This window comes from Mixophyes fleayi, chromosome 10 (genome assembly GCF_038048845.1).
Source record: "Mixophyes fleayi isolate aMixFle1 chromosome 10, aMixFle1.hap1, whole genome shotgun sequence".
NCBI classification, from domain to species: domain Eukaryota; kingdom Metazoa; phylum Chordata; class Amphibia; order Anura; family Limnodynastidae; genus Mixophyes; species Mixophyes fleayi.
Window position 1 is genome coordinate 27,228,663 of NC_134411.1, and position 23,256 is coordinate 27,251,918.

General features: G+C 41.0%; 2 protein-coding genes across 4 annotated transcripts in view; one reads left to right on the forward strand and one right to left on the reverse strand.

The window, feature by feature from the left end:
- The window catches only part of CHST1 (carbohydrate sulfotransferase 1), a 166,928-nt gene extending 151,629 nt beyond the window's left edge, over positions 1-15,299 (forward strand). For both annotated transcript variants that reach the window (XM_075188240.1, XM_075188239.1), the window contains 2 exons: positions 8,626-8,736; positions 13,346-15,299. In XM_075188240.1, coding sequence (XP_075044341.1) covers positions 13,397-14,659 — 1,263 coding nt within the window. In that variant the 5' untranslated portion in view covers positions 8,626-8,736; positions 13,346-13,396 and the 3' untranslated portion in view covers positions 14,660-15,299. The remainder of the gene's footprint in view (positions 1-8,625; positions 8,737-13,345) is intronic.
- A 2,950-nt stretch (positions 15,300-18,249) lies between these two features.
- Positions 18,250-23,256, reverse strand: part of LOC142103893 (transmembrane protein 263-like) — a 156,611-nt gene continuing 151,604 nt past the window's right edge. The window contains exons 3-4 of one of the 2 annotated variants that reach the window (XM_075188245.1): positions 19,825-21,668; positions 18,250-19,772 (exon numbers count right to left, since the gene is read on the reverse strand). In XM_075188245.1, the coding sequence (XP_075044346.1) occupies positions 21,382-21,668 (287 nt within the window). In that variant the 3' untranslated portion in view covers positions 18,250-19,772; positions 19,825-21,381. Of the gene's footprint in view, positions 19,773-19,802; positions 21,669-23,256 lie in introns of both variants that reach the window. The other variant, XM_075188244.1, reaches the window with a different exon arrangement.

The window sequence follows — 23,256 nt, forward strand, 5'->3', positions numbered from 1 at the left end:
GAAAGCTATCTCCCCGTCTGCAATCTTTCCCCCTTTGACAGCCTGTCTATTTCTGCTGTTCACAAACTCACTCACTTACACAGCGCTTACCATGCACACTGTAATGCAGCACTGCATACATACACAGGAGCTGAAAAGGTTAAGGTTATTTTATATTTGTAATAACAATTTCACAATGGGCAATGTCTAATTTGTAGTAATGTTCAGTATATAAAAAAACATTAGTCTTTTGTGTTGATAATGAATAAGAGCTGTGAAACACACAAAATATGACAAGGAAAATGCACAATTACTTTTGATCCTCTAACATTACTTGAAAATAATATAATGCTCTAATAGAGATAATATACCATACTCACTGAATAATTAAGCACCATCTTCCTTGCGTGTGTAAATGATTTAGAACATACCATGTAAGTGTATAGAAGTGTTACATAACCCAGCTAGCTTTTACAGGAGTCTTGCGCTTTACAGAGAATTACAGAAGATTATTGTAGTCTTAGTACAGAGTGATAATTTATGAGTGTTATTATCTGCAGTGAGATTACATAGGTAGATGTTTTACTAAACCCACAAGGGTTTTATACTTGGCTCACAGTATCTCAAATATTAAAATGCTGAGGACTATGTTACAAAAGTAGTTGCATAGTTACTTAAGCTGGGTACACTATACTGTTTTCGTCCAATAATCGGCTCAAACAGCAGACATACGACCGCTCGTTCAAAAGTCGGGTCAGTGTGTGCAGTGACACGATGGTCGAAAGTCTGCCCAAATGGACGATTGTCGCCTCATTTGGTTGGTCGTACCGTTTAATATTTTCGTTCCAATCTCGTTTCCGCTGTGTAGTGTGTATAAACTTCCGACCGATCCACAACAGTGAGTACGAAATTACAGTCATTGCTCACGACAACATGGCTGTAAAAAGTCGCTAAAGGGACGTCCGCTCTTCCCTTTCTTGTCCTAAACAAGGCTAGTGTGTATGCAGTCCATGGACCGAGCGATCGGACCATCGGTCGCATGTAAAATCGCTCGGCATAAAAAGTTGGTCGAAATTTCTGTAGTGTGTACCCAGCTTTAGTTGCCAACTGTCCCCGATTTTGATCCTTTTTTTTGTCCCTGAAATTTTCTGTGCTTTGAAATGTTTTTATTTATAGTGGCAAATTTTCTTCTTCTAAATTTTTGTTACAAATCTTAGTACCTGCCCTTAATGTGAATATTGTACAATATATATTCAAGAAGGAATCCCATATAGATCAATTTTAGTTTTTTTTCTTTAAATAGCAAGTTAAGTACCTTTTAAATATGCATCTTACAAATCATTATCTCCTTTTCAAAAGCTATTTAGTTTGCAAATAAAAAATGGCTGCCAGACATAGACACAGACTCACAGCTCTCAGTAAAGGGTGGAAAAGCAGGAGGTATTAGTGCAGACAGAGCTCAGGGGGGCATTGAATGCAAGCAAATCTGAGAAGATCTGATCTGCCATACAGGTTTTGTGAGACTGTACAGAGCTAATAATTGCCAATTGTACAACCTTACTGCACATGTTGTAATCCTAGTCACCTTGCGCACCTCACGCGCCATATTAGCTGCACACAGGGTCGCTGATGAGTTGACATGATGTCGTTTACAGGAATCACATTTGTCCATACGCTCTGCTTCACGAATTACTCTGGTATTGTTTTCAATGTATGTAAGGTTCTGGTACAATGTGAATGTTCTTTTCATGCCATTAAATGCCTTTTACCACATTACATAATAGCACATTTCTGCTTGAAGTTGGCCATGTGCCTCATGCTGAGTATTTGAGTTCCATTTGATCCCCGCTGCCAATTATCGCTGCTTAGGTTTGTCCTGGAATCTCCAATGTTTTTCTGCAGGTTCCTTTAATGAAATCAGAACGACTTCATTGATGATACAATTATACTAGATAATCTCCAAGAACTGATTCAGTTACAGTTGACAATCCAGGGAGAGATTCCAGAGAGTGACCAAAGGAAAGAGTTGTCAAATGTGAAACCTTCACTTAGTTCAGGATGTGGATGTAAAGAAAGATATGGAATCCTTTCAGTGCCATTTCTAAAAATTACAAGTGATTTGGACATGCTAACCACTGAGCCACCAAGCCGCCCACTTTGTATCCATTGTACATGCACAAATCACTTGCTAATGTGTTCAGGAAGAATTGCACTGTGTAAGTTGGAGGATATGTACACATGGGTAAATCCAGTAATGATGTCGCATAATTGTATGCCAGAATTGCAGTACCATGGTGTGACTGTATGACAGTATACATTACTATAGTATGACACTATTACAGTATACATTACCATAGTATGACAGTATTACAGTATACATTATCATAGTATGACACTATTACAGTATACATTACCATAGTATGATAGTATTACAGTATACAATAAAATAGTATGACAGCATTACAGTATACCTTACCCGTTGGTTAAAGTTTTACGATTACCACTACTCCGACATGGAGAAGCCCTACAAAGAAAATCCGAAATTATGAAAAACCGATTGGAAAATAAACAGACTTACCTTCAACCCGACGCTGGACATCTCCGATGAAAGCACCATGCTGACAGCAAGTGATTCCGATTGAACAAGTGTTCGGCACTGCAGGCTGACGTCATCGTGACGTCTGTCAATGGAAATTTAAAGCAGCAATGTGGGCACCCCTAAGTGTTTAAACACTTAACACTGTGCCCCCTTCAGCATTGCGCCCTGGGCGGTCGTTCCCTATCGCACAGCCCTAGTTACGGCACTTGTAAAGCGTACCCAACCCACATTACCATAGTATGACAGTATTACAGTATACATTACATTAGTATGACAGTATTACAGTATACATTACCATAGTATGACAGTATTGCATTGTACAATACCATAGTATGACAGTATTTTAGTACACGGTGTAATTGTATGACTATTACAGTATACATTACCACAGTATGACAGTATTGCACTATTCTGGGCATGATTGTTTGACAATATTACAGTATACTTTACCATAGGATAGTTTTGCAGTATTCAGTGTGAATGTATGACATTGTAACACTGTACATAGTATGATAGTGTTACACAGGGCCATAACAAGGGCTGTGCGGTAGGGGCAAATACCCAGGGAACATTTTAAGTTAATTTGGTTAATTAAGTTGAGGACAATAGGGGGTGGGTGCTAACATTCTAGTCACGGTTGTGGTGTTACAGCAAACAGGATGTGACTGTATTACAGTGAATGACTGTATGAGAATATTGTTGTACATGAAGTATGTTATTTTATGACTCAGGGGTTGTTGGTAAATGTTATACTCCATCGTGTAGCAGGTGTGAGGAGCTCAGAGATTTTGAGCCAGTAACGGAGTAGTCGCAGGTATTTTGATGTGTAGTGTTGTTTTACATCGTCTTAAATGTCTCTAGGTGGGTTCACAGATTACTGTTATTATTAAGTTTTCCTTTTCATTGGTACAACATATAGCATTATAATGCAGTAACTGCACTTAGTATTGCATTTTGTAAGACAGTTGGTGCACACAGAGTATTTCAAGTTAATTAGCTTTTACTCTCAGCTAGACAATATTATCTTGATCAGCAAATTCCAAAGGTGGGGGCTCTGGTGTGAATCTATAGCTGTGTGAGCGTTATAATAGAAAAATGTATTGTAACAGCTATTTTACAGGGTGATGTGATGAGACACTGTCCCTAAGATTTATTGCTTATTAAATATTAATGAAATCTGACCCTTAGAATAGCCAGTGAAGAAATAAACTGAGCACACTCATGGACCCTTTTGCCCATTGGCCCCGCCAAATATAGTATCCACTGGCTGAATCAGTACAGTCTACTCCCTCTCCCTAGTTGATTAACTTTTTTTTTTTAAGATGAATGCAGTTTTCAAGTACTTTTTTGAATTTATGTGAGGGGTGGAGATGTGGCCATACTTTCTCTTAAGACTCAAGATTGTACAGACTAGGGATCACGGCTCCTGTTCCACTGGTCTAAGTACGTGCCAATGATTGGATCTCCAAGTCTACGTGAGCCTAGTTACTTTTAGGACCTGAAAAGCAGGATGACATTGGACTTTGTCACTGCACAGTTGGCAGAGGAGTAAATACTGTGGCTCAGTGATCGGGACAGCGCTCCATGGGAAACAGTGATTATAGAGCGTTAGGTTAGGGTTGAGTAGTAGGCTCTCTGTGCAGTCTTCTGGCTTTCTCTATTAATTATTATTCATGTGTGTTTGTATAGTTAAATCTATTTTTGATGTAAAATAAAGGTACATTTGTTATTTGCCTAAGCGATTCCGAGAAGAGATGCCAGGAACCCTCAGCTAGTGCTTAAGACAGTGTCAGTATGACCGACTAGAGCTGAGTAGGCAACATAGCTAAACATTAGCCCGGTATTCTCACAATAGGATGTGGAAATTTCTTAGCATCCCGGAAGTCATAGGCGGCCAGATTTAACCAAGCTGTGCAGGTCTTAGCTGCAGTGTTTGAATAGACTTTCTTCACATATGGGAAAACAGAGACATTTACTGATAGGCATGATTGTCAATAATGACCAAAAGACTGTAAGCCTCACAGAGCATTACAACGGATACATTAATCGGCACTCAGTGTTTTAACTCCTTCCCTGCTTGTGAGGAAACATTACCTAAGTTACATTATTCAGTAAACTAGTCTTGTTTCAAAGTAGTTAAAACCAAACTAATACAACCTGTGGCCGTCCAAATAGTGCAATCGACACAGACCATGGAGTGTTGATTGCGTTGGTCCGCGGGGGTGGGGGTGTCAGACGAGACATCCCCAACATCAGTGGTCCTGGATTTTGGATCCCAGTGGTTCTGCTAGTTTGGGGAAGTGGGGAAATGTAGCCTGAATGCATATGTCCTTTAACAGGCTATTATTGGAATAAATGCAGATGTAGCAATTTATAATAAGCTGGTGGCTATGCTTTTCTGTAGTATAATCATGGATCGTATTAATATATGTATGTGCTACTTCCTATGTTATTCAAAGTGACTGTGATTGTATAGTATCAGTTCATGCCTCTGTAAACAACAAGGACATAGTTCTCCATCCATTTTCATGTTTTTTGCGTCTTCACCAAACATTCTATCGTACCATAATACAGCATATACTGCCCTGACCTGTGTCCTCACTTGCAGCTATTTTTTTAGGTGTGAGAACATAGAGAAATGCAAAGGAATTTGTCCTTAGTAAGTTCATGTGTTCAGAGATTTGATTGTTTTCAGCCATAAGTCAATGGGAAACATTTATAAAAGGAGTGCAGGGGATAAAATTATACCACTTTCGCAAAACAATTGCTGCATGTGGAGTGTAAAAGATTTATATACCGAACAGCGGTTAAATTAGCCTTGCTGAGACAACTACCAAATCACAAAGTGTGTGACGTAAAATGTGGGCCTGGTTTTAAATGAGACTTTTATGCTCGCTATTGATAGCAGAACGAAAATGCACATGCAACATTTCAAAGTGTATCTGTCGCCTGCACACAAAGAAAACAGAGCTTCTGTTGTATGAACCAACAGTCATGAGAATACAGGTCATTAAGAACCAGTGACATCACAAAGTGCTTCTTGCGACAGTCATGTGACTGGCTCTCAGGGACCCGTTTCTCATGATTATTCGTTTAGCCCAGTGGATCCCAAACATGCTCAGTTCGAGGCAACTCTTAGGGTCTCCAAAAATTTTTCCAGGCACCCCTAATAATTATTAGCAAGTAATCCCTAACCTTGCTTACTCAGGGAGACGCGGCGCACAGGTTGAGAACAACTGGTTTAGCCTACAAAATCTTTGCCACAACTACATGTAGCTGTTACGAGCTGCGGCGGTGCCCCTAGCCACCGCGACTAATTGTGTTTCCCTGGCTGTGTCCCGGCCGTCACTATGACGACCGGGATGTCACTTCCGGTTTCGTCCCAGCCGTTGCTAAGGCAATGGTCGGGACGCTATGCCTCGATCCGCTGCTTCCCAGCATGAAGGGGGCTCGGACGCTTTTGTAACGTGTCTATTTATTTAACAATTAATTAGCAGCCTCCTGAGGCTGATCAACCAGCAGGGTTTCCTGGCTTCCTATTGGCCCATCTATGTTTTTAAGGCAGGGAGGGCTTAGCCTCCCTGCCGGTTATAGCGTTTAGTTCCTGGCTGCTGACCTAATCCTGTCCTGTTGTGCCGATTCCTGTGTTGTTTTCTGTGTATGTCCCTTGGCTTGTTTTCCTGGACGTCTGATTATTTGCTCATGGTCCTGACCTTGGCTTGTGACTCGGATTCCCTCATTTGCTGTCGGTTCTGATCTTTGCCTGAACCTGATCAAGCTGATTTCTCCTGCCCTTGGACCCTGGCTTGTTCCCGACCATCGTTACCTTCTGTCATCGCTTCTTATTTCCATGCTGCAGCGTTACTCATAAACTTGCACTACATTGAGTTTAAGTCCTGGGGCATCTGAGTACCTGTGAGCATATCATGCTCTACGGGAAAGGCGGCTGCTATAACTGAAGACCTTTGCTATTAGTTCTGTAAGCTTATGACAATAGCTGGTAGCCGTAACAACAGCTGATAGATATACTTTACGTAGAGTCAAATCTCTGATATAATGGACCAGGTGGATAATAATTGCCATATCTTATGTTTATGATTATACAATATTTTAATGAAAATACCTATTCATGTGTGGTGTTATTTGTATAAATAGCCTCCAGTGGGTGTGTATATGGTGTTTTACATTATTGTCTCTAACTTGTGGGGTTTGTGGTTCCTCTTAGTGTGCAAGAGGTCGGGTGAGGTAGATTTTCTGGGGAGCTGATGTTACTCAATTCCTGGAGGAGATGGTGTTGGCAGGGTGAGTGTGCTCCCCCAGGCAGCAGCTGTACAAAGTCTGCATTGTGACTGCTCCAGAACTAGAAACAGACCTAAGAAACGCACAGAAGGGGAAGCAGCCTGTATACAGACGTGCAGCACTGGTCTTGGAAGAAAGAGACTGATATACAGGCTCAAAGTACACAGTCACCTGAAGGCGGAGAACCAAAGATGAGATATAGAAGAGGGCAATGAATCGTCTAGTACAAGGTTGCACTCTAATCTGTGCGATGATCATCATGGCAGATACTAAACCATGTCCCCACTATTACCCCTAATCCACCATAGGAGTATCATGGCAGTGTGTTGGGATTGGGGGTGCGTTAGAGCATCTGAAGGGCATAAGTATTACATGAAGCTCCCCCAGGCTATCCTTATATTCCACATCCATCTACAAAGTAACTTTTTTAATGGTTTGATGAAATAATGAGGAGAAAATAAACCACTTATAGTACACAGAGTCATATATGATGCTTATTGTGCTCTCTTATCGTGTCCACCAGCTCCTGCTGGTACACTGCTCACTGGTTCTCAATGCTATCACATAGTATTCAGCGGCTTCCTTGGTCTGACCACCGATTGGTTGAGAGCAGGAAGGGAATGCATAAATTGGCCAATAGGAATGCTTAAATCGCAAGTGGTCCTTGATTGCTAGCACGGTAAGCAGACTGCGATCATGTGACTGACAGCTACGCTTATAGTTCCTGAGTTGTGCTGCTGCTGCTGCTGGTCACAGCTGGTGGAGGGCTTGGGGCCGGCCAATAAGTGACCTAGTGGGCCAAAGAATAAGTATTTGGTCTGGCCAACATAGACCCATAGGCCATATTTTGTGCCTCTGCTTTAATATGTGCTACAAATAGAGTTTAATGTCAGTTTGAAGTAACCTATTTACTTTTTGTTCATTCCCATCTCAGCCCACAATCCCACGAGTTGTCATGAAAACCCTTTGCTGGTCATCATCATCGGCTCAGATCTAGGCAGGGGGACCCCAGGCTGCTGGTTTCACTGTGGTAGTGCCATCATATGCTAGTGTCAATACTGGTAGTTTCAGGGGGGCCACGCTTATTGCACCCCTTGCCCGTCCTGCACCCCTTGATATTGGCAGTACCTGCCTACGCCCGAAGCACTAGGGCTGGTTATGCTTTGGGTGGGGGTGTTGAATGATGTATTTACTTTCTTTTAAAAAATGCGTAGCACGTATATTAGATAACATACCTGCTGCTTGGAATACAGAGTAAACTATGAGACGCACTTTACTTATTTATGTTGTGAGCGACGTCCAACTCCAGAATGGGCTCTTGTAGCTGAGAATTACATCCAGTATATGGCACAAGAGAAGTATATTGTGCAGATTTCTACACATATGGAATGAGAGTTGGAGAATTGGATCCAATATCTAGAACAAAGGAAGTGGTATTGTGAGATTGCTGAATGTTATAAAATGGGGACATTAGTAACAAACATTTTCAATGTCAAATACATCTTTAAAAACCAAGATAAAGATATATTTTACCTCAAGAAAATAAAGACAGTCATCAAGTATGTGTATATTGTACACTCACATTTATTGGGCTTTCAGAAAATGGCCACCAGGGAGAAGGTTAAATGGGTGTCGAGGGAATGTACTTCTCATGTTGTGTGTACCGTGGAGGGGACTGAGCGCCACTTTCTGTCACGATGAAACACTGCTCTTTCTGCAATGAATGACCTTGTTTTATTTTTTGCTAGAGCTGACATATTGGGAAGAGAGATTTGAACGGCTTAAACCAAGGTTTTCCCCCAGGAGTGTGACCTGGCTTTACGACTTGGGACGAGGCATCCAAATTTCCCTATCTCATGGCAAGTATTTGTACATAATCATTTACTCCGGGGATAATATTACTTACAGTGATTATTTTGCCTAATCCTATTTAGAGCAAAAATTCATTAGCGTGACTACATGAAGAAAAGAAGCATGTGCCCTAACTATACGGATGGCCAGTTCTATACCATGACAAGCAACCGCTGTATGTTTTATATTTGTTATTCTTGACAGAGGTCTGCTGGTAATCAAATATTCCTATGACAAGTTACTTACTATGGTCTGTTATGGTTACAGTGAAACGCGCTAGTCAGCTGCATAATTCACACTTCGTAAATAACTCTTAAATCAATAGGTAAGTTTCCCCTTTAGCAGCTATATATACTGCAGCAGATCCGTTTATCACATTTATATTTACATATTTAATAGGCAAGTAAAGCAAAGCATATCTATTATTAAATTACTTTCTTTGCACTTTGCATGTACCACGCATTCAGAAAGATCATAATGGCAGCACCCAGTCAGCAAAGGATGAGACTGCAAAATGAATGTTCTCATTAATCACTTTCACATGTAGAATAGATACTTTGCACTTGGTGTTTTAATATTAGTGCTTTCATGTATTTTTTTTTTTACATTTAGTTTAAGCAAGTCTCTATGTTTATATAATCATAGTGGTAAAGGTGTGTAGGTCATATATAGTGGAAGGCACAGCGGACACAAAGCCCCGAGACCTCATGCATGACTGTCCAACCAAATAGTGAGTGTGGTAAGAGATATATACAGGTGCAGAACAGCATAACCTAAAACATTGTCCCTAACAATAAGCACTATTCATCATCATCATTTATTTATATAGCGCCAGCAGATTCCGTAGCGCTTTACAATTGGGAACAAACAGTAAAAAAACAATACTAGGTAATACCTACAGACAGAGGTAAGAGGGCCCTGCTCACAAGCTAACAATCTATGGGACAATGGTTTGATACACAAGGGTGAGTGCTACATCATATTGAATATTTGTCCAGCTAGGATGCAAAGTTTACAAAGTATTTAGTGGGCTGTATGCTCAGTCAAACAACTATGATGGTCAGATGGTTGTTGTCTTGTGTTAGCTTGTTGTCTTGTATTCTCCTAACCAGCCAATGGCCGCTATTCCCTTATACAACATATAGTCCTCGTTATCACACCCAGCAAGCAGACACCATTATCATACATAGCGAACAGCCCTCAGATTGTAAGCTTGCAGGCAGAGAGCGCACTTTATGGTAGAGAGAAAGAAGAACTGCTATTTATGTGGGGCACTCTGGGGTGCTAATCCCATGAGGCACAGTGGTAACATTTGCAGGTAGGTTGTAGTTGGCAGCGTAGGTGACCGTCCTGGGCAAAAATTTAAATTAAAATGTAACTTTTATTACATACCTATAAAATGTAAATCTAAAAACAAAATATTTCTAAATTTAAACTAAGTGAGCTGTCAGTGGGTAGATATTAATATCATTTATGTTTTATCTGATCTCTGATATAATTAAATTTGAATTCCAATAAAGGGCCCACTTACCTCTGTGTGTTTGTTCCCAATTGTAAAGCTCTGCAGATTATGCTTAATTATTATTATTAATGTCAATAATAATCATCATCATCCTATCCAGCAAGTGTTATCTTCTGCACATATTAATTAGAGGCTATGCTAGCAATATAATGATTTCACTTTTAATTAGCCATATATTGCACATATAACCCCCAGGATTGTCAGCTATACAGTGCACAAAGCAATCCCCCCTGTCAATCATATATTGTAATTTGCTGGCGCTATATAAATAAATGTTGTTGATGATGATGATAATATATAACACAGAGCATATCCATTGCCAGCCATATAGTATGGAAATGCCCAATTACAAGAAATATTTCTACAAATATTAAGGTGAATTTTAAAGCTGCAATCTAATGAATATTTGAGATATGTGTCTTTTTAATCATAAATCTGGTTACCTAGTGGTGGTTTTACCTTCATCATAATTTATTTATATAGCGCCAACATATTCCGTAGCGCTTTGACCTTATCAACATACCCGTTCACAGCACAATCCTCCCCTCCTTCCTATTCTACTGTACATGGAGGCAGCTCTCTGACTTGAGTGCTGAATCGCAAAATTAGTTTTAGCTGCCTTGTAGTGGCAACCAAGTACAGATCTCACAGTGATTTTGTAATAGGAAGTCTGTTATAGGAGGACAGTCTAGAATAGGGGTAGGCAACCTGCGGCTCTCCAGGTGTTGTGAAACTACAAGTCCCAGCATGCTTTGCCAGTAGATAACCAGCAAATAGGTGGCAAGGCATGCTGGGATTTGTAGTTTCACAACACATGGAGAGCCGCAGGTTGCCTACCCCTGGTCTAGAAAAATAAATTTTATTTTAAACTGGTACGAATCTTGCTTTTTGATAAAAATAAATAAATAAATAACTATTTGAAATTACAACTTTAAAGGCAATTTGTAATGCTTTCTCATTTGCTTTATCTAATGGAGTCCTGAAAACACATGCACACACTACATTTATACAGAAAGGACCAAAGACAATAGTTACACAGGCCATTTAAAGCACACACTTCAAGTGTTCTTGGGATTAGAGTCTTTCTATTCCCCATTCATTTGCATCATACAATTCTCTACCCCAGATAGAATTATTAGTGGATAGTAGAATAGAGAGAGGAGACCACTAGTGGCTGATAGCTGTGTGTAAACACAGAGTGGAACTGATTTATCAAAATGGCAAAAGCCCTATTGCGTCAATTGCTTTTTTTTTGCTTTTTCATTTCACCCTAAACATGAAATGGTTAGCGCTGACGATAACAGCGTTAACCCCTGCTGGCGATATGTTTGGCCAGTGAAGGCTTCATGAAGAATTCTATTTAACAAAATATCGCAGCGCTACCTGTACTGTCGCAATGCCATCTCAGGATGGCGATAACTAATTAACTCTCCTCCACGAGATAAAAAAATGATTCTTTAAAAAGCATTTTTAAATGTGTTTTATACTTTTAAATAGATATTGTCCATTTTTTTTTACATTTTTCTACAATTTCCTTCCAGTTTAGTGGAACTGAAACCCCAGATCTGGGCTCACACATGCGCACACCTGCTAAGACTGTCTCAAGCGAGCAGTAATTTAACCCTTACCACTCCGAGCCAGTATTGCTCAGCTGCTACGAGGATAATTTTTTTTTGATAAATTGTGGCAATAAAGGATTTTTATTGCCACGATAAGCAGCAATAAAAAAAAATCAGCCTTATCTCCGCGGTCAGAACTCTTAGGATAAATTGGCTCCTGTGTCCTATAGGAAGGTCTTTATCCAAATAGAGAATGAAAACTCCACTTTCATCACATCATATATCAAATTCTTAGGGGTCTATTTATCATCGGTGGCTAGTGAGCTGCAGTAAGTATCATTCTGTATTGGTGCATACCGCAGCGATACAAAATATACTGCTGTTTGTATTTACCATGCCAGGGCTCATTAGCAAGCCCCCCTCCCAAACTAACCCTGCCGGTGAATGGAGGATCCGAACCCTGTGTGGCTATTGCGCATATGTGGCTAAAGCGCGTATAGCGATGCGACCAATGATGGATCCATGCCGTTTTGTCCTGCGGTGATAGAGTTCTATTTAAAAGGTAAACTAACGTCCTCTTAAGAGAACATTTGTTTATTAAGGCTGGCTGTCACATCCCAGTCCCCATAGAAGTGATCAGCGTTAAACAGTTTAAGGCAGTAGAAACCCTCTTGATAAATTAAAAGAAGAGCTGCTGTTTTCTCCATATTTTTTGGCTCATATCAGTTTAATAAATAGACCCTTTAGACCATTTCATCTTGCAAAGTCACCTACCTGTTTAATTTAGTTGGTTAAATATAGTATATGCTTCATTAATTTATCCCTAACAGTTCATAACTTCTCAATGTTTATTCTGGTTGTCAGAGGAAAAGCTTCTGAAATGCCTCCCCATAAAATTATTTTTTCATACTGCAAATATAAAATCCAGTGATGTTAGATGTATGATTCAGTGGGGAAAGTGATCTATGTACCATTCTATTCAGCTTTTCCATTTGATATATTATTCTCATCTGTTCTTCTTGTTTTGTCTTTATATCAGAGGTATTTGAAACAGGTCCAAACTGCTTTACAACATTACATTATGGTCCTTAAAGAATATATAAGAAGATATTGGAGAAGCATGCTACTAATGTAAAACTACTTAGTATAGATTAAGAATATATATAGGGGCAAATATGGAGGAAAGAGCATCACATTTCTACCCTTTCATTTCGAATTTGCCTAATCTTGGTCGCTTTGAGCGGTTTGGACGTGCCTGGTAGAGTCAGGGTGCCAGCATGGTAATCATGAGTTTAATCATTACCATGTGGCTATTGTGTCACTCTCTTTGCCTCCACGTTCTGTGTATTATGTAAATACTTAATTTGTCTCCAATATGGTACAATATACAACCACTCAGCAACTCAACTAGAATCTATTCAAGGTTCTCTGTTATGAATTTTCTTCCTGACAACCAGAGTTTTACCTTTTATATCACTAAAGGTTAGCATTCAAAGGAATGGTGCATTAAAATATTTTTTTGTATGCTTCCCACAGGTACGGACAGCAACAGAATAACGGGAAGAGGCTCAATGACGTTTTCCAGCCATGCAATGTTCTTGGAAGGCTATCCTCTTACTAGCGCTAGCCTCAATTGCTATTCAGTACACAGCCATCCGGACCTTTACCACCAAATCCTTTCACATGTGCCCAATTCCCAATCCAAATAATTGTAGCCCAGGGCAAGATCCCACAGACTATCCCGATCGTCTGTGTGAAGATGGCCAGCCAGTAAACTCTAATATTTCAAGGAAGACTCATATCCTCATCTTGGCCACCACCCGAAGTGGATCTTCCTTTGTGGGACAGCTCTTCAATCAGCACTCTGATGTCTTCTACTTATTTGAGCCACTTTATCATGTTCAGTACACATTAATCCCCAAAATGACTCAGACTAAAAGTGCTGCTGACAGGCGAGTTATGTTGGGTGCAAGCAGAGACCTCTTAAGAAGTCTTTATGACTGTGACCTTTATTTTATGGAAAACTACATCAAGCCACAGCCAGTTAACCACACTACAGACAGACTATTTAGAAGAGGTGCTAGCAAAGCACTCTGTTCTCTCCCAGTCTGTGATGCACTAGGACCCACTGACATTTACCTAGAGGAGGGAGACTGTGTTAAGAAATGCGGGAGCTTGAATTTGACACTGGCGATGGAATCTTGCAAGGACCACGGACATGTGGCTATTAAAACAGTCCGCGTGCCTGAGGTTAATGACTTACGAGCTTTGGTGGAGGACCCTAGGCTGAATTTAAAAGTGATCCAATTAGTAAGGGACCCAAGAGGCATACTGGCTTCTCGTAGTGAGACGTTCAGGGACACTTATAGGTTGTGGAGGATCTGGAGGGCCACTGGTCGCAGGCCATACAATTTAGACTTAACTCAGCTGACCACAATTTGTGAGGACTTCTTAAATTCTGTGTCTACAGGGTTTAGCCGGCCACTGTGGCTGAAGGGCCGCTACATGCTCTTGAGATATGAAGACCTGGCAAGAAACCCCATGAAAAAGATGGAGGAGATCTATGACTTTGTGGGTATTCCACTCGATGCAAATGTGGAGAGATGGATTCTGAATAACACCAGAGGGGACCAGTCCTCTGCCAAACACAAATATGGCACAGTCAGAAACTCTGCAGCCACAGCTGAAAGCTGGAGACTTACTTTGTCCTACGATATCGTAGAGTTCACCCAGAATGCCTGTAGACAGGTACTAATCCAGCTGGGCTACAAGGCTGTGGGTTCATCCCAGGACTTGAGAAACCTTTCCTACAGCCTGATTGAGGACAGATATTTTATGCCTTTTTTGTGATGGTTTATTTAATGGCAAAAAAAGGTGTTGCAAAGGAAAAGACTGATATTAAGGGAGAAAATGAACTATATATTTTTTTATAAACTCTACCCCCTTCTTCATCTTGTTTCTTTCTCTTGGGAAAAACAAGTTGCACTACAGAGGATGGGGTACTAAAGCACATGAAACAAATGGGAATTATACCTCTGCAAGACTTGAAGCTGTTTTCATAGTCGAGTTCAATACTATTGATAGCTGTAAACCCTGTATAGCTCTCCATTGTCAGAAATTGTTATCAATGCATTATAAATGTTTTAATTGTGTTAGCGAGGAAAGCCTTAAACTGATGATACCAAAAGGTTATTTTTTGGAGAGTCTTTGGTTTATTATCAGCTGACATTATCTTGGCAAACTAACTTCCATAAAAAGATGTGTAAAAAGGTGACTTTCAGCCACAGCTCACAAAAGTTTGGCACTTGTGGCTATAGAGGGTGTTAAAATGTTTACAAAAAAACAAAAAAAAAAAACGGAATATTCTTCTGAACTATACGATTGTTCCAGTCGTCCGGCTGTGCTGTAGGACTCTGGGTGAGGGAATTTGCACAAGTTTTTGAATCATGTTGTATTATTTATAAATGTTTATAAAGAGGTATGCATTGAAGATGATTATTGTGTCTTTTACACCTTTGATCAGTAGAAGAAAAAAATTGAAGAGTTGTCTAGAACATCTTGGATTTATAAATGTGACATTTCAAAAATAAACAGGAAATCTGCAGCAAAGATAATGTTTCATAAATTAAAAGAAAATATAGACTAGAAATGGGATCTCCAAGGTTGTCTATAAAACGCTACCAAAAGAGCAAACTGCCAGGATTTTTCAAATTAAAGGAGGTGGTCACCTCCAGCACAAAGAGAAACCATAAGAATGTATTTTTTTTAAAAGAAAAGTTGCAGGAGGTATGTGACTTATAAATACATTTAAAAAAAATAAAAATTGAACCTTGCCTATTGTTAGATCTTGAGGACGGATATTAGAAACCCTTGCATTAGGGGAGATATAGATATATATATATATATATATATATATATATATATAGACACTCTCAGTACTGGTCTAGTTGCCTTGGTTGCCTAATACCAGTTTAGCTGCCTTTGTTGTCCAGAATGTGTCTAACTTGGCTGTTCCAGTACTATTACAGCTATCTTAGCAATTTTGGCATTGGTCTAGTTGTCTTGGCCATCCCATTGTTGTTCTAGATGCCTTGGCTGTCCCATTACTGTTCTAGTTGGCTTGGCCATCCCATTACTGGTCTAGCTGGTCTTTGCCATCATATTATTGGTCTAGCTATTTTGGATCAACCCATTACTAGTCTAGCTGTCTTGGCCGTCCCATTACTGGTCTAGCTGTCTTGGCCGTCCCATTACTGGTCTAGCTGTCTTGATTGTCCCTTTACTGGTCTAGCTGTCTTTGCCGTCGCATTACTGGTCTAGCTGTCTTTGCCGTCGCATTACTGGTCTAGCTGTCTTTGCCGTCCCATTACTGGTCTAGCTGTCTTTGCCGTCCCATTACTGGTCTAGCTGACTTGGCCGTCCCATTACTGGTCTAGCTGACTTGGCCGTCCCATTACTGGTCTAGCTGACTTGGCCGTCCCATTACTGGTCTAGCTGACTTTGCCATCGCATTACTGGTCTAGCTGTCTTTGCCATCGCATTACTGGTCTAGCTGTCTTTGCCATCGCATTACTGGTCTAGCTGTCTTTGCCATCGCATTACTGGTCTAGCTGTCTTTGCCATCGCATTACTGGTCTAGCTGTCTTTGCCATCGCATTACTGGTCTAGCTGTCTTTGCCATCGCATTACTGGTCTAGCTGTCTTTGCCATCGCATTACTGGTCTAGCTGTCTTTGCCATCGCATTACTGGTCTAGCTGTCTTTGCCATCGCATTACTGGTCTAGCTGTCTTTGTCATCACATTACTGGTCTAGCTGTCTTTGCCATCCCATTACTGGTCTAGCTGTCTTTGCCATCGCATTACTGGTCTAGCTGTCTTTGCCATCGCATTACTGGTCTAGCTGTCTTTGCCATCGCATTACTGGTCTAGCTGTCTTTGCCATCGCATTACTGGTCTAGCTGTCTTTGTCATCGCATTACTGGTCTAGCTGTCTTTGTCATCGCATTACTGGTCTAGCTGTCTTTGTCATCGCATTACTGGTCTAGCTGACTTTGCCATCACATTACTGGTCTAGCTGACTTTGCCATCGCATTACTGGTCTAGCTGACTTTGCCATCGCATTACTGGTCTAGCTGTCTTTGTCATCACATTACTGGTCTAGCTGTCTTTGCCATCACATTACTGGTCTAGCTGACTTGGCTGTCCGATTACTGGTCTAGCTGTCTTTGTCATCACATTACTGGTCTAGCTGTCTTTGTCATCACATTACTGGTCTAGCTGTCTTTGTCATCACATTACTGGTCTAGCTGTCTTTGTCATCACATTACTGGTCTAGCTGTCTTTGTCATCGCATTACTGGTCTAGCTGTCTTTGTCATCACATTACTGGTCTAGCTGTCTTTGTCATCACATTACTGGTCTAGATGTCTTTGTCATCACATTACTGGTCTAGCTGTCTTTGTCATCACATTACTGGTCTAGCTGTCTTTGTCATCACATTACTGGTCTAGCTGACTTTGCCATCGCATTACTTATCTAGCTGTCTTGGCTGTCCCATTACCAGTCTAGCTGTCTTGGCTGTCCCATTACCAGTCTAGCTGTCTTGGCTGTCCCATTACCAGTCTAGCTGTCTTGGCTGTCCCATTAAAAGTCTGTCTTTGCCATCTCGTTACAGGTCTAGCTGTCTTTATCATCCAATTACCAGTCTAGCTGTCTTGGCTGTCCCATTACCAGTCTAGCTGTCTTGGCTGTCCCATTACTTGTCTAGCTGTCTTGACCATCCCATTACCAGTCTAGCTGTCTTGGCTGTCCCAGTACTGGTCTAGCTTTCTTGGCTGGCTTAGTACTGGTCTAGCTGTCTTGGTTGTACCAGTACTGAGCCAAAAATAGTATGCTTTGCTAGCAACCATAAGATTAAGTGATCAGTCTATATTTCAAAACTGCTAACTATGCACACTTTATGTAATGCCTAACTCACAGTGGAGGAGTGTTCCTTAATTTAGATCCAGTAAATTAACTTACTTGCATTTCCCATATATTGTCTATATAGCTTGGGTTACCATAGCCTCCGTTTCCAGGCGAAATGGAGGAACAGATATAAAAAGAGAAAAAAACCAGCAAAATTAACTATTCAATGTTTAGAGGCCCATTAGGAGTTGTCCATTAAACATCAGTTTCAGTCACTCTGATAACAAACTGAGTTAACTTTACAAAAAATATAACTAGGGCCAAAGGTAAAATGACAATTTCTTAGGCATAGGATTGAAGAGTTACGAAAGAAATGATATTTCTCTACTTTTAGATCACCTTTAAATGAAAAACTGAGTTTTGAAGAGACAGCTGACAGACGAATCTGTCATCCGACAAAGAAAGCCCGTCCCTTAACAAAAGCGCCTTCACCTAGAAGATAACAAGCTTTTGCAGGAACACTGAACACAGCCAGTTATTTTCTCCTTTATTTGCATAAAATACAGAGTAACAGAATATTTCCCATAAGCGGCTGAATAGGATGCAACAAAACATACTTAGAACAGTGCGAAATAGTGAATAAAGGGAGACAAAAGAGGGTACTCGCTCTTCTTCTCAAGCATTCTGGGCCTCAAGTCTCTGTAGATTATTTGTGCTGTATGAATAAAAAGACTGTGCAAGATGTAGCTAACTTAGATGAGAGTAAGGGGCAAGAGAAAGGATTCCTCCTTTCATTTATTGCATTCATTGTTCTACTTGTCCTGCTCATCCTAACATACATTATCTCTGAAAAAACGCATCTCTACATGGACTTTCGAGAAGGGCAGATTGACTTCTAGTAGTAATGACAGTCAACCTGTCAGTGACAGCTGCAAGAATATGGCAGATCTGAAGGTTACCTCGACCTAGAGGAATAATGGCTGTGAGTGACAGTACGACAGAAGGCCGGAGACTATTTAGTCATCTCAATGTCTTTGAATTAAGCTTACCTATATCCAGTGGATCACTGAATAATAGATAATACTTCTGATAGACAAGACTGCATGGTTTTCAAACTAGATTTAGTCCTTCTGCTGAAATGGCCATATTTTCAACCATGTTGCCACGTCTTCTTTCCTGACACGCCATTTCATCACCCTGGCAAGGAAAGGTGAGAAGCTTGTCGACTTGAGGGAAAAACTGGTGACATCCCAGATAATCAGGCAGTTCTGCAAGACCACTAAAGAGCACCTGCAGTATAGCCTACATATTAATCACTGCCCTCTAAGTTCAAGAACAACTAAAATAGACCACTCCGCTCTATAGGGTGCAGCTACAAGATTTAATGCACAGGCTTCTCAAGTTTACTAATGTCTGGTTTGCTCTATCATGAATGTCTACTAGGTTTGGAAGCAATTCATGGTTTTACTTACAGAATCAGAAAAGCTAGACACCCCTGTGATATCGCTTTTGTTCAGTCTATTAAGGTCACCCCCTATATCCTTTTGTTGTCAAATGCAATGTATCAATTATAGCAATATAATCAAACAAACCCTGTTAATCTAGATAACCTAGTTGTCATAGTATTTACCCGAAGTGGGCAATGTGTGTGGCTTAACTGTGCCCAGGGGTGAATACGATTAAATCTATGACTACTATATATGTCAGTGGACGATTGCAAAAAAATCTTCGGAAGACTGAATGTGATCCGTCGGTTACGAGTTGAACAGCTCCGATATAGATGAATCAGAGGTTTGAATTGCACTAAATAGGTATTAAATTAAATGTAATAAATTAAAAGCTTCTCTCTTTTTTAAATGTATTCCCTACACAACCTAAAAAGCATTGTTGCAATTATAATCACTTAGCTGACCGCAACTGTTTACGGATTACAGCATATACCTCCTGAGCACATAGGCTGACTGGCACTGCTAAGGTTTCCCCTGGATGCCAGGGGCAACTATATTCTGTGAACCAGCCAGTTTAAATTCAGGTCTCCCCCTTCTGAATATTGTTGCCTATTTGACAATAAAAGCGTTATTACCTACAAACAGTTATTGGAAGATGGACATATCCTTTAAAGTTTTTCTAGAGTATTAACCAGGAATGCCCTTGGAATACTGGGGCACAAGTAGCCCTGATCTGTTAAATATACATGCTGTAATGTTGGCTGGCTCTGTGCTGTGTACATCTATGCTCCTGGGATTACCTCTATGCTAGGCCTGTACTGTAAGAGGCTTCGTAGAGCAATATATGCGCATCCGGAGGCCGGCTGTTTTGTGGGTACAGTAAGCTACTTGGCTCTAGGTTCTAATATGCAATCACTGCAGCATCAAGCTGTCTGTTCGACATGATACTGGTGAACTGGCAGCAATATTAACAGAAGATGACAATTTAATAAAGACGACAATGAGAGAAAATAAATGATAGTGATCTCATATATTCAATGCGGAAAAGTAGATGTCACTGCTGATTAAAATACAAAGGACATCCGGAAGGTTATTACCACCCATTGTCTGCTTCTGGAAGCTGCAACTTTTTTATTCCATATATTTTAATGAAAAACGAAATAGGCAAAGGGTGGACTGTCAAAATGATACGTTCTGAGATACTTGTCGGGCTACAGTTAGAATTCTCTGCTCTCGTGTGATTCAAAGCAGTTACTAAATTGTCACATCCAAACAGGAATCATAAGGATTGCACACTCAGGCTGTTGCTGAACTACATCATCTCCCATAATGCACTACCTTGCGGGACATGCAGGTCTGCAATTAGTGAGGACGTTTGCCAATTCTTGCTCTAGAAGACAAACTATGCAGCTATTTGATCTACCGCCATCTTTAAAATAAAGAGACCGCTTAAACCAAAAATCACCATGCCAAATACTGCACTCTTGGTATAAAGCCATTTTGTGCATTACAGCTGTGAAATTTGGCTCCACCATTATTTAAAAATGGTTTTAGCATCGCCTCACAGGGTTTAATCTGTGCCTAATTTTCTTCAAAACAGTTCTGGTGTTGGACTGATGTGTGGACTGAAGGTTGCGAATTAAGCCAAACTTTGCAACAATTTGCAAAAGTCGCAAAGCTAAAAAAAACAAAATGTTATAAAGTGTCTTTAAAACTACACAATATTTTTATGGTCTCCTCCATGATATTCTGTACCACAAGAAAAAATACTTTAATAAATGCTCCCATATATTTCCTGTTCATTAAGCAGCGCATGATTTCCACCCTGTCTATAAGTGGAGTCAGTGGACCATGTGGTTTATTGCCCTACAAACAGCACTGATGGAACCTAATCCTTACCTACACTATTTAGTTAACCCCCCCTATAGTTTAATCTTGTTCCAGGTAGACTATTTATTCCACCCTAAAGTGCCCATGTAAAACAATTGGTTGTCTCCGGCTTCTCAAGTTACAGTCATTGTGCTTCCTCAATAGCTGGTACTTCTAGATTACGATACATGGGGGGTTCTAAGAGCCTCTTCTCCTTCTGCTCAGGACCTAAACGGTGGCGATCAACTGATGACAACTGGGTCCTGACCAAAGGTGGAGAGGGAAGCTCCACCTGCTGGTTATTGATGGGACACAAGCGGGTTCTGGGAGGGGGGGAAGTGAGCTTTCATTAATCAAACTTGTCCTTTTTCTTGGGGGCAAAGGAAACCTTGCTGGCAACTGCAGACCCAACAGCTCCAACTCCACCAGTCACTACAGACACTCCTCCTTTAAGCAGTCCCACACCGGCAGCCGGCACGTTGGTAACGGCGGTCTTCGTCAGCTCTAGGCTTCTACTGCCCACCCACGCCACACTTCCTAGAGTGGCTCCCACAGCCCCGCGGGTCATGCTGTACAGTCCTCCTGTAACTCTCCAGATGACCCCAACTGGTGGCTCTGGGTGGTCCTTGACAGAATCTGTGCAGAAGTAAAAAACAAACAGTATAAACTTTACTATCATCAGATCTAACAGACATCTTCTTGTTCAAACAATAGCTGAAATCAAAGCATGTACGATTACTGGTGGTCAAGTAGAACAATCAATTCAATCGTCAGTTTTAGTCTCTATTCGGCATAGAGGAAAGAGGGGAACTAATGTAGAGAAAGGTCACATCTGCATCCCTACAACTGTAATTATATGCAAATATGACCATTTTATGATGGAGGACAGCATTAGCCTCTATCTACAGACTTCTCCCCAACTGCCCAATTCTCTGAGCAAATGAGACGCTTTAGTTTAAGTTTAAGGGTATACAACTGATGTACTCTGCTTAAGGTGCACCTGTTGACAGACACTACACACCTTGAGCCAGATTTACAAGGCACAAAGCAAAACACCATGGTTTGGAAAGGATCAGATGGCCGGTCTGTACAGCATGCATACTCTATACTCTCAGGAGAAACCTGTCCGCAAGCTTCAAGTGCTCCTAGGTGAGCGGCGAGATGGAGATATCTCAAGAGGCACCTTGTACAAAATTGTAAACGTCACATCGAAGCTCAAGTTCCTGCAACTTTGCAATCAGGCCTTCATTAAATACAGCTAGTTTTTAGCCTAAAATATTGCTTGAGAATGTGGTAACATTGGAATTTTATGCCGAGCAAAAGTTATCTGCAAAAGATACAACTCGCTGTCATGCTGTCCTGGCAAGCTTAGATAAGAGATAAGAAATATTAGTTTTCTTCAGAAATTATATATAAGCCTGTAACTTCTAGATATTGGCTGTGATATTGCAGTGTGTAATCATGAAAGGAGACATAGGGACGGTCTGTATTATACGTGACGCTTTTATGTACCGAGAGTGAATTTTACATTGGTTGAAATGTGCTCTTTCCATATACCTGAAAATGTGCAAAGATGTCCCATTGACAGTATAGGTCAGTGTTGGCTAACCTGTGGCACTTCAGGTGTTGTGAAACTACAAGTCCCAGCATGCTTCGCCAATATATAGCAGCTTATTGCTGGAAAAGTATGCTGGGACTTGTAGTTTCACAACACCTGGAGTGTCACAGGTTAGCCAACACAGGTATAGGTGCTAATGCCTGGTTTTCACCATGTCTGAGGATGGGTATAATCAGGGCCGTCTTTCCCATTGGGCACAATGGGCAGGTGCCCGGGGGCCCTGCAGCCCAGGGGGGCCCGTCGGAGGCAGGGAAAAAAAAAAAACCTGAAAAAAAAGAAGAAAATACTTACCTTGCGGTCAGCTGGTGATCCGGCTCCCTCAATGGTCTCCTCCTCCGTCGCGCTGGCAGTGCATGTCGGGCGTGACGTCATCACGCCTGCCCGACATCCATTGCGGAGCGCGACGGAGGAGGAGACCATGGAGGGAGCCGGATCACCAGCTGACCGCAAGGTAAGTATTTTCTTCTTTTTTTTCAGGTTTTTTTTTTTCCGGCCTCCGACGGGCCCCCCTGGGCTGCAGGGCCCATATATATAATATTTTTTTTTTGTATATATAGGGGCCCCGGTGCACTGCTGTGCCCGGGGGCCCGAGATGTTCTTAAGAGG